Source organism: Cololabis saira, chromosome 1, assembly GCF_033807715.1.
Source record: "Cololabis saira isolate AMF1-May2022 chromosome 1, fColSai1.1, whole genome shotgun sequence".
Classification (NCBI taxonomy): domain Eukaryota; kingdom Metazoa; phylum Chordata; class Actinopteri; order Beloniformes; family Belonidae; genus Cololabis; species Cololabis saira.
In genome coordinates, this window is record NC_084587.1 from 42277478 (window position 1) to 42292396 (window position 14919).

Genomic DNA, 14919 nt, shown 5'->3' on the forward strand with positions numbered 1-14919 from the left:
AGATGACAATTCCTCTGAGGACGGCGTCTCTTCTAATTTTGGAGCCACCGCGTCAGTAGTCAGCTTCTGAATTTCCCCTTCAGTATCCTTATGTTCCTCATTTGTGTCGGTGACTTCAGGAGCTTCATGGGGACGTGTCAACAGTTACGTAACATCAAACCACTTGTTTTGGTGGGTTTAACATGTCTGTAAAGTAGCTCTCTATGTCCATTCGGGCTCCAGCTAGATTCTCACTATCCGTTGTCTGACCCAACGCCGTCATCAACCACAGCACGACTTGCTGGAGGAACTGGCGCGCTGCAGCTTCTGTGATGGCGTACACCACCTCAGGAGAGACGTCAGCGTCAGCCAGCGTGCTTCTGACTTTACAGACCACTGAGTCTGACAGGGTTTTCCTCAGCCCACCGAGGGCCAGCGTGTACTTGCAGTCAGGGATCCAGTGTTTGCAAAGTTTGAGAGTCAGCTCCTTGTGTGGTCCTCTTCATGTGGTCGGAGGACGTAATGTTCTTAAGGCAGAAAGCTAAAGTTCTGAACAAATCCAGGACGTCAAGTTCAGATGAGAGCGTGGATGAGTCGGGTCGTTCCATCAGAACACCCAGGCGGACGGGTCTGAGCTGTTATTGTGCTGATTACTTACTGTGAACTTTGTTGTTGGTGTTAAATTATTGTCTGTGGTCCAATAAAACTGATGATCTGATGTCTACATGTCCGGTCCTGTCCAGCCTGTCTTAGTTTAGTTTGCTTAAGTTGTATTTATTACTTTTAAACTGTGATGTGAGAGGACAGAGAGACGCCTGCCCCAACATCAGCCAACAGAATCCTGCTGTCACTCGTCCCGCCGCCCTCAGGCTACGGAGAAAACTACTCTACTACTCTACTGGAGAAAACCAAAGAGGTGGACCGTGTAGCTTTGGCGCCACCTGGTGGCCGCAGAGGTCCCCCACACCTGAATACTTTTAACAGCAACGTTTGGATCAGGGTTATAATAGTTTTGAATTTTTCATTTTAGTTTAGTTTGATTTCGTTTTGACTTTTTCTCCTTCAATTCAGTTAGTTTTAATTCGTTTTTAGTGTGGGTTTGCTACTTTTTATTAGTTTTTATATTTTATAAAAATTCTTAGTTTTAGTTTAGTTTTAGTTTTAGTTTTGACGTCACAGACCGTGAGGCATTAAGGTGCCGTAACTGCCAGTTGGAAATAAACGGCCAGAGCGGAATAAATTGATCATACCAAGAGGCTTATATTGACAGGGACGAAAACGGAGGAAATTATATCTATAATTTCAGTTCGTTTTAGTTAGTTTTCTAAACACGCAATATAGTTTCAGTTAGTTATCGTTTTTGTCTTTTAATTTTCGTTTTTATTTAGTTCAGTTAACGAAATTGTTTTTTCAATTTTAGTTTTTGTTATTTCGTTCGTTTTCGTGAACGATAATAACTCTGGTTTGGATCCGAGGGCAGGTACCCACGCCTACGTCCACGGTCCAGTCAGAAGCAGCCAAAGGGGATTTTTTTTTCACTGAGGCGGAAAACCGGAGCTCCCGGAGAAAACCTGAGAGACTCGGCACCATGGGGGACTGAGTTTTCAAATTGCTCTATAAATCAAATCTATTAATATTAAATTCCCATCGCTGAGAGACACTTGGAGAGGATATTTTTCTTCTTCTTCTTGACGTTGAGCTTCAACCTCAGAAAGTTGGCAACCGCCTTGTCGAAAGCTGGGTTGTGTTTGGCCATGGCGGTCCTTAGCAGGATTTCTGAGGACCCAAACGTCTTCAGGAGATTCCTGACCAAGTCCTTGGTGACGTCTCGGATATTGGCGTCCGTCCACAGGAGGTCACAGTCGCAGGCGTCCAGCTCGGCAGCCACCAGGCCCGTCAGACGGGTCCAGATGGCATCCAGGTCGTTCTCCTGGACCAGTCTCCTGTTCCTGCGGGGCACTTTGGTCACGAGCCGCAGAAGCAGAGCCATGGAGACCTGGTTGGTCAGACTCACGAACGCAGAGCTGGTGCTGTCCATGGAGTCCGGTCGCTTGCCCTTCCTCGTTTTCCCCCCGACACATTCAGGGGTACTGGCGCAACGTGGAGCACTTCTACACGCGGGCCTGTGGTTATTAAGGAGGTTGAGCGAATGCCCCAGCTTCTTACACACCTGCTGGACGTAGAAGTTGTCCTCTGAGGGAAATCTCTGGTTCAGCTGGAGCGCCAGCTGCTGCAGCTTTGCTACGGCCACCGTCAGGTCGTCCTCCTGGGCTTTGTGCATCTTGGGCTGAGCCCACGCCAGCCATTCACCTGTCTGGACACCCGTCGCCCTGGTTTCTCCACCTCTACAAGGTGGCACTCCGGCTCTGGAGGATTCTAGGACACACGTTCCTGGGGGGCAGTGACTGCCACGTCCACGCGGTTCATAGCACGGCTCAGGTTCATCGTCGGAGGTGCTAGACTCATGAGCGGCAATTAACCTGTCGATGCATGTCTGGGGAGACTGGGCGAATCTAACCCGCTGAAGCTTTTCAGTGTGTTCCGGTGGTGCCGCTGATACTTTTGACTGTTTTAATCCCATGATATTTATGATATTTCTAATTATATGATTTCTAATAATCCTACTGCCACGAAGCTTCTGAATTAAATGGAATGAATTAAGTAATCCGTTATTTATAAACTCCGGCTGACGTCTTGATTTAATTGTAATTGTTAATTTAATTGTTCAAATGAACATTTAAAAACAACCTTTCCGACTCAACAACTTCATAAATTATCTTAAAAAAGATAAATAAAAATGTACAAAATACATGTAATAACTAATTAAATAAATTATAATAAAAAATTGGGTTTACTATAAATGAAGCTAAATAAACAAAATAAAAATAGGTCAGAAATATAATAATAAAATAAGAAGCTTAATAAACGAATAAATAAGTCATACAAATAAGAATTTAACAATATCAGACAAATAAATAAACGTGGAGCATTTGTTTTTCCAAACTAGAGGACACGCCTGTCAATCAATGACAGCTCAGGTTGATGTAGAGATAACTGACCCAGGGCCAGTTTTACATTTCTAAGTATTATAGTAATGGCAGGACTGAGACTTTGTGAGCTGATCTGGGGTCAGCAGTGTCGGTACTGATAGCGAGGCGGACGGGCAGAATGCTTCTACAAGGTGCTAGTCGAGCAGACGGTGACAACCAGCCGACGTGAATTCAATCATCAAAAAACGGAGAGGTATGTTTATCTAACGCTGTTGATAGTGTGTATATTGTTTTGTTATATTTGTTATACAAAGGACGAAGCACTGAATGAAATGGAATGAATTAAGTAATCCGTTATTTATAAACTCCGGCTGACGTCATGAATGACGTTTCAACCTCTATGACGTCATTCACGGACTGGCTCTTCCCTTGTGAATCAAATTCCAAAGTACTGACTTTAACAGTAAAATACGTAGTATTCTAGTATTATACATCTAAATATGGAATATCAAATCCTGCTCACGGTTTGTCCTGTTTTTCATAATTCCTGCATGCTTGCCCCCATAGACATATATACATGTATATGTATATATGTCTATGCTTGCCCCCCCCACTATCCGTGATCTGTTGTGTGATTGGTCAACTCTACACGCGTGACGTTACATGCCGTCAGTGATTGGTCGGATTGACCGCCACCGAATTTTCTTGATTTAATTGTAATTGTTAATTTAATTGTTCAAATGAACATTTAAAAACAACCTTTCCGACTCAACAACTTCATAAATCATCTTAATAAAGATAAATAAAAATGTACAAAATACATGTAATAACTAATTAAATAAATTATTATAAAAAATTGGGTTTACTATAAATGAAGCTAAATAAACAAAATAAAAATAGGTCAGAAATATAATAATAATAAAGGAGTTTAAAAGCCTGGTGAAATTGGATCAAGAGAGAGGTTGATACTGTATTTTGAGTTCATAAGCGTGATATATTAAGTGTTGTGGGATGAGAACAGTCATCTATCAGTCATTTAAATGACAAAAGAGTAGTTTAAAGCGCAAGCCTGTTAATGTACTGTACATTACCCAGTGAGTTTATTGAACACAAAGGAGGTAATTTATGTTACATATTTTATTTTATTCTATTCATACTATGTGATGGTCACTATTTAACAGTCCATAAGTTAATATGAGGATCTTAAACAAGTAATGTTCATTTGATATAAAGTGTTTTGGGGATTGACAACATTTGTGAAAGAGAGTTGGAGAGCAAGAGAAACCATATTAATGCACATTTAAAGAAAACAATGGACATTGAAACAAAGAGACACTGTTGCATAGGAAAAGTTCAGAAATGAATATTTAATATTGTTGACTAAGTTTAAATAAATGCAAGAGAGAGAAATCCTGGGAAGAAAACGTGTTGTTCATGTCTTAATTTCTCCGGACATTTAATCTGTTTTTCAGGCAGCTGGAAGACACCGAACCCAAAAAAATCATTTGTTACCGTGGTATCTTTAGTCTTGAGACCCATAACAATAATGACATGAAAAATGAAACGCCATGTTTTGTTAATTAATTACGGAGGTGTCTAAAGCTTTTTACAGATGTGTGTGTTCAATAGATAAAGTTATATACCTTGTATACCTTGTGGGCGAGGGGAGGGGGTTATTGTCGTTAATTATGAGACTGTTACATTACCTTCAAAACAGCCTTCAGGTAGGCTGACTGTTATTGTGTTGTTTTAATGGTCAGAGTGAACAATAAGAAATGTGCATTCTTGAAAATGAAACGATTCAGCAGCTTATTCAGTCTGGAATGTGGATAGGATAACTTAAAAAAAAAAAAATCTTTTTTTTTTTTTTTAATTAATCGATTCCAAATCGTCACGTGACGCATCGCGATGCATCGACACATCGATGAATTGCACCCACCTCTAACCTGGACCTCACAGTACGTTGTGACATTTAATCTTTCAGTCTACACAACATTATGAGTGCCTTCAGTGTAAATATCACGCAACAAGTTGTTATACTGTCTACTACTTAACCTTATAACTAATCCGTTTCAATGTTATTTGAATGTTACATTCTTTCTCATATGTTTATAAAATTATTCAACAATGCATTGATACATTGTAACAGTTAGCCTCACACTGATGGACTTATTTTGATGATTATTTGCAGATCTCTCACAGTCCACAGCAGCAGGTCCAACAGCCTCATCTGAAGGTATTTCCTGGGACCCAAGGTAACAGGAACAGCTGCTTCCAGAGAGACTGGTACCAACAGGATCCATGGCTTGAATATTCCCAAAGCCAAGACACATCAACTGTGCAGTGCAATACAAAAGCAAGTGCTTATTGGGGGAGTGGCGGCGGCGGCGGCAGCGGCAGCAGCAGCAGCAGCAGAGCAGCAGCAGCAGAGCAGCAGCAGCAGCAGAGCAGCAGCAGCAGCAGCAGCAGCAGCAGAGCAGCAGCAGCAGAGCAGCAGCAGCAGCAGAGCAGCAGCAGCAGCAGCAGCAGCAGCAGAGCAGCAGCAGCAGAGCAGCAGCAGCAGAGCAGCAGCAGCAGCAGCAGCAGCAGCAGCAGCAGCAGCAGCAGCAGCAGCAGCAGCAGCAGCAGCAGCAGCAGAGCAGCAGCAGCACACGGCCGGGGGGACAGACCTGATCGCTGGGTCAACCTGCGCCGTCTTCCTAGGGAGAAACCTGCAGCTCTGTGGAGAATCACTGCTGGCTTAAATAAATCATTTAGGAAGATAAATGTTGGTTGGAAGCTTCATGTTTTTATTAGATAGAAAACATGAAGCTTCACTTTATATTCAGACAAAACTACAAACAAAACAAAGCTACAACTGTTAGATAATTATATATATATATATATATATATATATATATATATATCACTGGAAAAAACAAAAATTTTCTCCTGTTTCAAGTAGATTTTCACTTCAAATAAGTAGAAAAATCTGCATGTGGAACAAGATTTTATTGCTTGTAATGAGAAGATAAATCTTGTCCCATTGGCAGATTTTTCCTATTTATTTCAAGTGAAAATTTACTTGAAACAGGTGAAAATTGTCAAATAAGTGATTTTTCTCGTGATGACTCTAAATGTTGAAATAGCAGTAAAAACACATTCATTGATGAAATGACATAAGGGATGGAAAGGGATTTTAATAAATGTATTAAAATGAACATATCAGTCTATTGAATTTCATTTTATTTTATTATTAACAAAGTTCTTCTCCTCTCTGTCGAGTCGCTCTCTCTGCATCTCCTATTTATTTCAGCTCCCGGACAAATTCTCTGTCAAAACACAGCAATGAAAAGTAGTTATTTCATGAAAATACCACGAACTACCGATATATAACGTTGTCATAACACTTAAATAACTTTAAATTTACCCAGCAAGCATGCTAAGATAACTAACAAAAACCTAACATACTATTAAAGACCTAACTTAAATCCTTTTTGGGCAGCATTTGGCCGCCCTCTGAAGAGGCTTCGTTGGCGGATCACCAGATTATCAGCGCGTCGGTGTCTGCTCTGTCTCTAATAACAACAAATAGATTTTTAAATTATATGTTGTTTTCTTCTTGACAGCTTTCTATTGTTAACAGTAACGTTACTTTAGCCGACTTAACGTTACGTTATCGCTTTGTATTAACGTTATTAGGACAAATATGCCAAGTTCTACATTTATTACAAATAGGCAACTTAGCTTTGTCACAATTTTTAATCGTTGTCCTTACATTAAATTTAATAAAAAAAGTTATATAATAACGTTACTTACATTTGTATTCCTCCTCCCTCTCCACGGTGCACCCTGTACATTCCGCCATCGCCATCACTAAATTGTGCTGTGGTCGCCGCTGTTTTGTACTGCACTTGTGTTTTCTCAATAAAGCTTTGAGAGAAAAAAAAAAAAAAAAAAAAAAGAAGCGCTGCCCAGCCAAGTGCAATTCTGGGATATAGTAGGCGAGCTAGACTGGTCTGAAGCATGCTGCAGATTTTTTTCCAAATCAGTAAAACATCCGGGTATTTTTCGGATACTGCAGATTTCCTTCTGTTCACATACAGCATACCACTTACTACATTTTGGCCAAATCAGTGTATACTTGTAGTACAGTATGCAAATTTGGATACAGTCATCATGTAGCCAACATTTCTATTCAGTTCCAAGGTTCCACAGGGGGCGCTGACGGAGACATCTATAAGAACCTGCCTTCATGAGAGCAACGAGCTCATTTGGACCTTGAAAAGTTAAATGAAAGCAGGTTTAAAAGAACGCTGTGATGTCACATTAAACACATAAACCCAGAAATACGGACATTAGTGTTTGCTAGGTTATTACTTTGTTGTAATAAAGCCTATAGCGTTGGAGTAATGCTACAGAAGGTGCCTTTAAAGGCTCTGCAATGGATGGGTTCTGTCCCCGTCCGCATCCGGCTGCTCTGCCTGGTTCGGTTCTCCCAGAAATGGCCCAAGAATGTCTCCAGAGCAGCGCTTGACTCTTGGAGGCATGAAGACGAGGTCAACAGGAGCCACAGAAGAACGTTTTTATTTCCCCGACTTTACATCCCTTACAGGAGCAATTTCAAAGTGCCTCGGACCGGGACGGTCACACGACCACACCCGAATCACAGTCAGTGATCTCCTGCTACGGCAGAACCACCGCAACACTTTCCACAACCACCAAAGTCCCCGCCGCCAGCGGGGACGCCGCCCCGCCTCCTCCAGCATCACCGCGCGATGACCCTTCAGTAACTTCATCAGCTGCTCTCTCAGGAGAAGAAGAGCTGCTCGCAGAGCCGGCGGGTTCCCTCCGGACTCGACACCTCGTGGCCGACGGTCCGCGGGTCGCTGTAGATCTCGTAGTCGTTTCCTCCCTGAAACACCAACAAGGACCAGGCGACAGAGAGGTCAGCGGGTGGAGGTAATCGTGCGCTGTGTGCCGGCGGTGTTTGTAGTTTGTTTTCAATCAATACAAATGTGCAAGATTCAACAATGTTTTGATTTTTTTTACTGTATCAACTATTTCGGGTTGATCCCTCCGAGCAGAGCACCAGAAAAGGTGTGGGAACCACTGACCTAAATGTTGCCATGACGACGGGGGCAGCTCAGTGTGATGGCGTTTCATTTGTTTAACTGTGAAATGAGTCTCAAGAGTCTGGAAACTCCCTCACGTGGGGTGGTGACTGAAACCTTAGGTTTAACGGCTCGTTACTCAGAAATCCTGCCCCTGAAGGGCGGTTCCTCTGCCGCCCCCTACGTGGCAGATCGGTGGATCCGTGTTCATCGGCCTGACGGCACCACACTCACCGGTTTGGTCTTGTCTCCAAAGAAGTGGATGGTTGAGTAGTTGTCCTTCGCTACGATGTCCAGGCAGTACCTCTTGTCCCAGCCGTCAGGGAACACATCGAAGCTGATCTCGCCTCCTGCGGAGACACCACGAGCACCGGTTCCATCACAGATGAACTAGTACCTCACAGCTTCTGGGTCCTGCTTAACCCTCCGAACCTCCAGCAGGTCCTGAACATTTCTCATCCCCGCAAGTTGATTTTCTCTTCAAAATAAACTCTTTGGGCCCGATTTACTAAGATCCTAAATAAAGAGTACTAAATTGCGTGTGCACTGAAAAAGTTTGCGTGTGCTGTTTGCGTGTGGTTTGCGGGTGATCAACTAAGATTGCGTGCGCAATTGATAACAGGTGCAACAGCTGCGTGTCTTACGGTTTGCGAGCGCAAACTTGCGCCATGCGAGTGGATGGAAAGCAGGATAGTCGCAAGCGCAAAATGAAATTTGACGAGTTGGAGTAAGAGACAGGGTCGGCGCCAGAGCAAATATTCAGAGGGGGCACGCGGCTTATTAGGGCGGGCACAAAATCAGTTCTGTAGGACAGCATTTTAAGGAAAAAAGGGCATTCTCACTGCTTTCCTATTAATAATCTGTCTAAAACATGTGGAGAAATAAAATCACTTGTAAATGTAAATAATGCAAGGAAGCGCACATTTTACTTTGACTGAAAACGTTTTACTCGTAAGACACAACGAGGTCACATACATGTTTTCAATATATCAAGTTGAGCCGTTCATGCCCCGACAGAGCGGGGGAACGGCAGGCAGCAGAGCCGGCTGTCAGAGCTGACAGCCGGCTCTGCTGCGCCGGGCGGGGCGCCGGGCGAAGCGCAAAGTGGGGCGCAGGTTTTTGTGCAGAGCGAAGCGACCGGTGTACAGAGCTAGATGGCAGAGTCTGGGAGTCAGGCTCTGTTGAAGGGGCTGACTGGACAGACTGCCACCGGGATGGCTGAGTCTGTGTTGGATGGAGAGGAGGATAGTGTAATGGAGGAGGATTTGTTTAAACTTGCTGCAAAGAGGAAAACACCAGAATCCGCAGTTGACAGTGAAAATGTGAACAAAATGTCTAAAAAAAGACTCAGTGTTCCCCCTCTGAGTTAGGCCTTTTTCACATAGAACGGGGTGGCGCAGACTCGGCGCAGAGTCCGCGCAGGTGGAGCAGAGTCGGAGCAAAGCAGGGCGGGCAAATATAACTAAAAAATTGTTTTTTTTGTAAATGTATTTTTTAAATGTAATTTACGAAGGATGATTTCACGTTCAATAAGATAAGTAATCAATAAAATACAAATTTTGGCACAAAGGCTTGGCCTGCTTGTGGGCGAGTGGAGGGGGGCACAATAAGAGAAGAACTAAAAAAAAAGTGGCCTTTAATAAAACTTGTGCAACCATTTTTAAAATAGCATGCAGCAGAATAAAGACTCTCTCTCTGCATATTCTTTGATTTTGGATGTCGCCTCCTTGCCACAATAACGGCAGCAGCAGATTAGCACCTTCCTTTCGAACGTATTAAATACAGACGCAATCACAATACGCACAATTACTTTCAGGCTTGGTAAATCTCATTGCGCGTGGTAAATTAACCTATTTGCATTTTCCCCTCCCAGTATTTAGCGCTCTCTGGCGGTTACGCCCCATATTGATTATTCATCAGGGCAAAAGTACTAAATGGATTGCGTGCGCTATTCTGCGGATTTCAGAGACGCAGTCGTCTTTGCACGCTGTTAGTAGATCAGCTCGCACTTTGGTTTGCGGGTGCTGTCAAGTTTGCACACGTTTTAACACACGCAAACCTTTAGTAAATCAGGCCCTTTATGTCTAAGAAAATAAAACAAAAGTTTCATTACTTCGTTCTCTGCTCAGTTATGGCACTTTTCCCCTAGTACCTACTCGGCTCTACTCATTTCAACTCGGCATGGTTTCTTTTCCATAACAATTCAGCACCTGGAACAGAAGTAGGAGGTTGGAGAGAAGCTGCTTTGATGTATTTGATTATGTGATCTAAACGAAGAAGAAAACAACACTAAAGATGTAGAACCTGGAGGAGATGATAGATGTGCTGCTGGGTCTGTGGCTTGTGTTTGATATTAAGTTAAAAAATGAGAGTGAGAGAAACTTCAAGTGGCGACACTATTACATTTTTTTTTTTTAGTTTGTGTTGGCGCTGCTGAAAAGTCCATTGGTAACCATGAGCAGCTATGAAGAGACAGAGCTCCTGGTAGATCTTGTCGTTCCTTAATCGCCCGTCTAGATCCCTTTTTAATTCTCTCCTCAGCCACCAGGTTTATGAACATCTGACCCTCAGAGTTGGATCATGAAACAGACTTTTGTGCTGCCATTGCCTGTCAAATAAAATAAACAAGAAGCCGTCAGAGTCGCTCTTTCACTGATGTCACATCCTGACTCAGACGTCTGACTCCAACCCCCCGACCAATCGGTGGCGTGTAGTGTGATTATGTCAGATGCAGCCGACTCAGCCCTTACCCTTACTTAGACCTAGAAAATGGTTGGTAATCAGGTTAAACTGGAGGTTTTACTGTCGCCATGGTTACAGATGACAACATCCAGGATCAACACTGCTCCTGCCGCGCAGGTGAGACGAGATTACCCTTACACTTTTAATTCATTTAACTTGGACGAGCATAACATGACACCTACATGTGCAGTAGTAGTACGCAGCGGCTCCTCCAGGTGTGGCAGCGTGGTGGCAGCGCTCCCCCAGTTGCTGGTGGCCCAAGCCGGGAGACAGACCCCCCAGTACCCCCCATCCAGCCGGGAGTTGTAGGAGGCCTCTACCGTAAGATTAGCCAGACCCCCAGAGCCGCAGACCCCCAAACAAAGCGAGGCGTCACTCGTTTTAGCCAAACTCCGATAGTCTGATGGATCTCATATCAAACTGACGGTTTAGATGATTTCATGTTGGGTTCTTCTCAGAGCTGCAGAACGTGAAAAACGCTGACATGTTGCTCAGGAAAAGAAGAAGAAGATGAGTGACAGGACATCCGAAGGTTAAGTTTGAACCTAGCAGGCCCCACTCCCTCAGGCTTTGACGGCAAACACCAGACTATGTTTGAGCTCCGATTAAACTCAGCGCATTTACAGAGCATGAGGTTCATGAGGTTTCTGGTGGTTTTTCCTTCAGCCCGGGGCTAGGGGGACGGCAGCAGGCTCACCGATTGAAAACGAGAGGCCTTTTCCTTTGAATTCTTCTCTCAGAACAGAAACAAACTTCTCTCTGATCTTCTCTTTCTGTAAGAAACAACAGAAGACTCAGTTGGCAGTATCATCTCATCTCAAGCAGACACTCGGTGAGCTTTAAACTCCCGGCTCGGCGGCGTGAACGACGGCGCGTCACCTGATCCAGATGGTAGAACTCCTTCCTCTCTTCCTGCGTGCAGCTGCGTCCGATTGGAGAGACGTTCAACATGCCGTTACGAAACTCGATGAAGGTTCCCCTGAGAAAGGAAACACATGAGAAGGAAATTAATGGAGCGTTTCCTTAGAGATGATGGACGGTAGAGCTGGGGGGCGGGTGGGGGGGGTGCACCTCTTCTTGGGCAGCTTGATGCCGGCCAGGTAGTTGAGGCAGAAGTTGATGAAGTCCTGCAGCAGCTCCTCCCCCATGTGGGCCTGGATGGACTGACAACAGCAGGCAGACAAGGTGAACTTCCTGTGGACCTCCACGTATCTCTCGGATGTTGCCGCGGGTTACCTGGATGGAGAGCAGCTCCCCGTTTTTGTAGGCCACGAGACCGTTTTCAGCGAACAGGTAGTCCACCTTCTGGATCACTGCACATGTGGAGAACAGAAGAGCCCAGAATCACGCCGGCGGCTCGTTACCGGCTGCAGACAGCTCCACGCGACATCTCACCGTCATCTCCCAGCTGCTCCTGGATCTTGCTGAGGTCCGACCCTCCCACCACTCCGACCCGAACCCGAGTCCTCAACTTCTCCAGGAACTCTGCCATGTCCGGAGTCACCGCCTGGAAAAGCAGACACCCATACCACCTTAAATACGTCAGCGGACATGAAATAGGCGATGACGTTCCAGCACGCATGCTTGAGCCGGACCTGGACCACGTCGGTCCAGAATAAACCCCCGGAGTGAAATCAACAGGGAAATAAACTGCAGTTCTTAACTGCTGCTGCTGCTATTATTATTATTATTATTATTATTATTATTATTATTATTATTATTATTATTATTATTATGCTCATCAACAGTAACAGTGGGCTTGATTTTGTGACGTCACTGTAAGACAGCGAGGTGCAGGTTTTTGGACCTGTTCTTCGGGGCTGACAGCTGGTTAAACATTGGGATTGACATCCCATCTTTTGACTCCAGCCAAATCTTAAAGGGGACCTATTATGGCATCTAATACCTATTTTAAACAGGCCTTGAATGTCTTAAAAACAAGCTTTTGATTGTTTTTGCTAAATAAATTAGAAATTCAGCCTCTGAGCCATGTCTTTATCTTCCCAGTCTCTAACCTCCATCTCTATGAGGGATTCTGAGTGGGCGGGAGGCTATGATAATGAGGCTCTGTGCTGATTGGCTGCCTGAATGACGCGATACACTGCTATGAAATAATGGCGAAAGCTCCGGTCGGTGGAGTTAGTTTGGGCGTGGTTTCACGCATCGCTCCTGTTGTGACGTCACGACAGGAGCAGAATCTGAACGGCGGCTGTACAGACACTGCAGAATTTGGTTGGTTTCCTCCTTCTCTTAGTTGGCAGGCTGAGGGGAGACCACTTTATATATGTTAAAGCAAGAAAAAACCTGTTTTTCATAATAGGTCCCCTTTAAACTATATGGATAATGTTCCAAGAAATATATCAAACATGGTCAACATAGTTATTTTACTAGGTAAATGCAAATGGAATAACAGGAAACCCTCTTGTACATCTGAAAAATGAATGTAAACTGTACTTTGCGTCTCCAGATGGGTAAAAAAAAAAATCATACTGCCAAAAGCTTATATGAAACAATGTCTTTGTTTCTTAATTTTTATACACTTTTCATAGCTTGTCAGTAAATGTATCTTTTTTTTTTGCTCTCAACCCCCCCAAATGTTGAATATTGTATACCCTAAAGAATTTTGTTCAATACAGTTTGAAAAAAAAGTTCTTCTGGGCTGAGGCTTGTTCTTGACATATATGTCATTTTCCCTGGATACAGTCTCCATGTGGCTCTAAATGCAGCTCTAAAAAAAGGTTTAGGAGCAGGGAGATGAAATGAGAAGCAAACGTGTGCAGCTATTTTTAGCCGGAACTGTTCCCGGTCCGACAGGATTTTCCGGTATGGATGGTTCCGCTGGTTAGTTTAAACAAACAAAACACGTCTAACAAAAAATCCGTCTGAGTTTGTTCATAAACTGCACTTATATTAATATGATGTGCGACAAGTGCCACCACTTATCACCGATATATAGAGACTATCTTCACATTAAATTGTTCTAACAAAAGAGCCTACAAAAAAAGCCAAATAAACTACGAAGGTGTTTCCGAATAATCGTTCCGTCAGACACTTCCTGGTTTAATCGCAGGATAACGAAGCTCGTCTTCCTGTAACTATTAACCAAAGCCGGTGACTCTTTTATGAAGATATTGTAATAACGCGTGCCCTCCATTAGCCGGTAACGTGACATATTAAGAGTTTCTGGAGATCGTGATGGTTCCGCTGGACTGCAGCAGCGACGTGGAGCCGGAAGTCGCGCTGACACTCATGTGTTTCTGTTCGTAAAGGCTGATTTATGGTTCCGCGTTACACCGACGCAGAGCCTACTGCGGAGGGTACGCGGCGACGCGTACCCTCCGCCGTAGCTACGCGTAGGCTCTGCGTCGATTTAACGCGGAACCATAATTCAGGCTTGTGATAGTTTAATAAAAACACATAAAAAGCGTGCAGTACCTGTCTGGCGGCCGTGAGCGTCCCGTCCACATCAAAGAGGCAGAGCGTGGTGGTGTCCACGGTGTTCCCGCTCATGTTTCTCGGTTCTAAAGCTGCGGTTACGCACCAGTCCTCAGCGCTGACGACGCTGACGTCACTGTTGAGTGACCCGTATGCGAAAAAAACTATCATAATCATCATAATAATCTTTCCTTATTGTTTTCTATGAATCTGATTTTATTCCTCATACCTGTTTTATTCTCCTGTTTAATTATTTATGTATTTATTTTATTCTCTATTTACTTACTCATCTTTATTATTATTATTGTTATTATTATTATTATTATTATTATTATTATTATTATTATTATTATTATTATTATTATTATTATTATTATTATTATTATGACTGTTCATTCATTTTCATTTTCATTTTATTCTTTATTTCATTCAAAAAAACAAAACAATTTAATACAAACACAAATACAAATGTTCCTAACTTATGAATGAAAAGGGAGCAGAAAGAAGAAGAATCTTATCTGATCTGCCCCTTTCACAAATAACATAAATTAATAATAATAAAAAAAAAAACTAAGTGAATAAAAACAACTAAAATAAAATTAAAATAAAATTAAATAAAATTACCACCGCCTACGGGTATGTCAATCAAACTCAACATTTTTCGTTATATTTCCTTAACA

General features: G+C 43.2%; 1 protein-coding gene across 1 annotated transcript; it reads right to left on the minus strand.

The window, feature by feature from the left end:
- Nucleotides 1-7519: 7519 nt before the first annotated feature.
- Nucleotides 7520-14383, minus strand: pmm2 (phosphomannomutase 2). The gene is made up of 8 exons (XM_061724095.1): nucleotides 14240-14383; nucleotides 12200-12311; nucleotides 12041-12117; nucleotides 11876-11967; nucleotides 11684-11783; nucleotides 11502-11577; nucleotides 8297-8412; nucleotides 7520-7863 (listed from the first exon to the last, which is right to left on the minus strand). The coding sequence occupies exons 1-8, from the start codon at nucleotides 14312-14314 to the stop codon at nucleotides 7759-7761; spliced, it is 753 nt and encodes a 250-aa protein (XP_061580079.1). The 5' UTR covers nucleotides 14315-14383; the 3' UTR covers nucleotides 7520-7758.
- Between the last annotated feature and the right edge of the window lie 536 nt (nucleotides 14384-14919).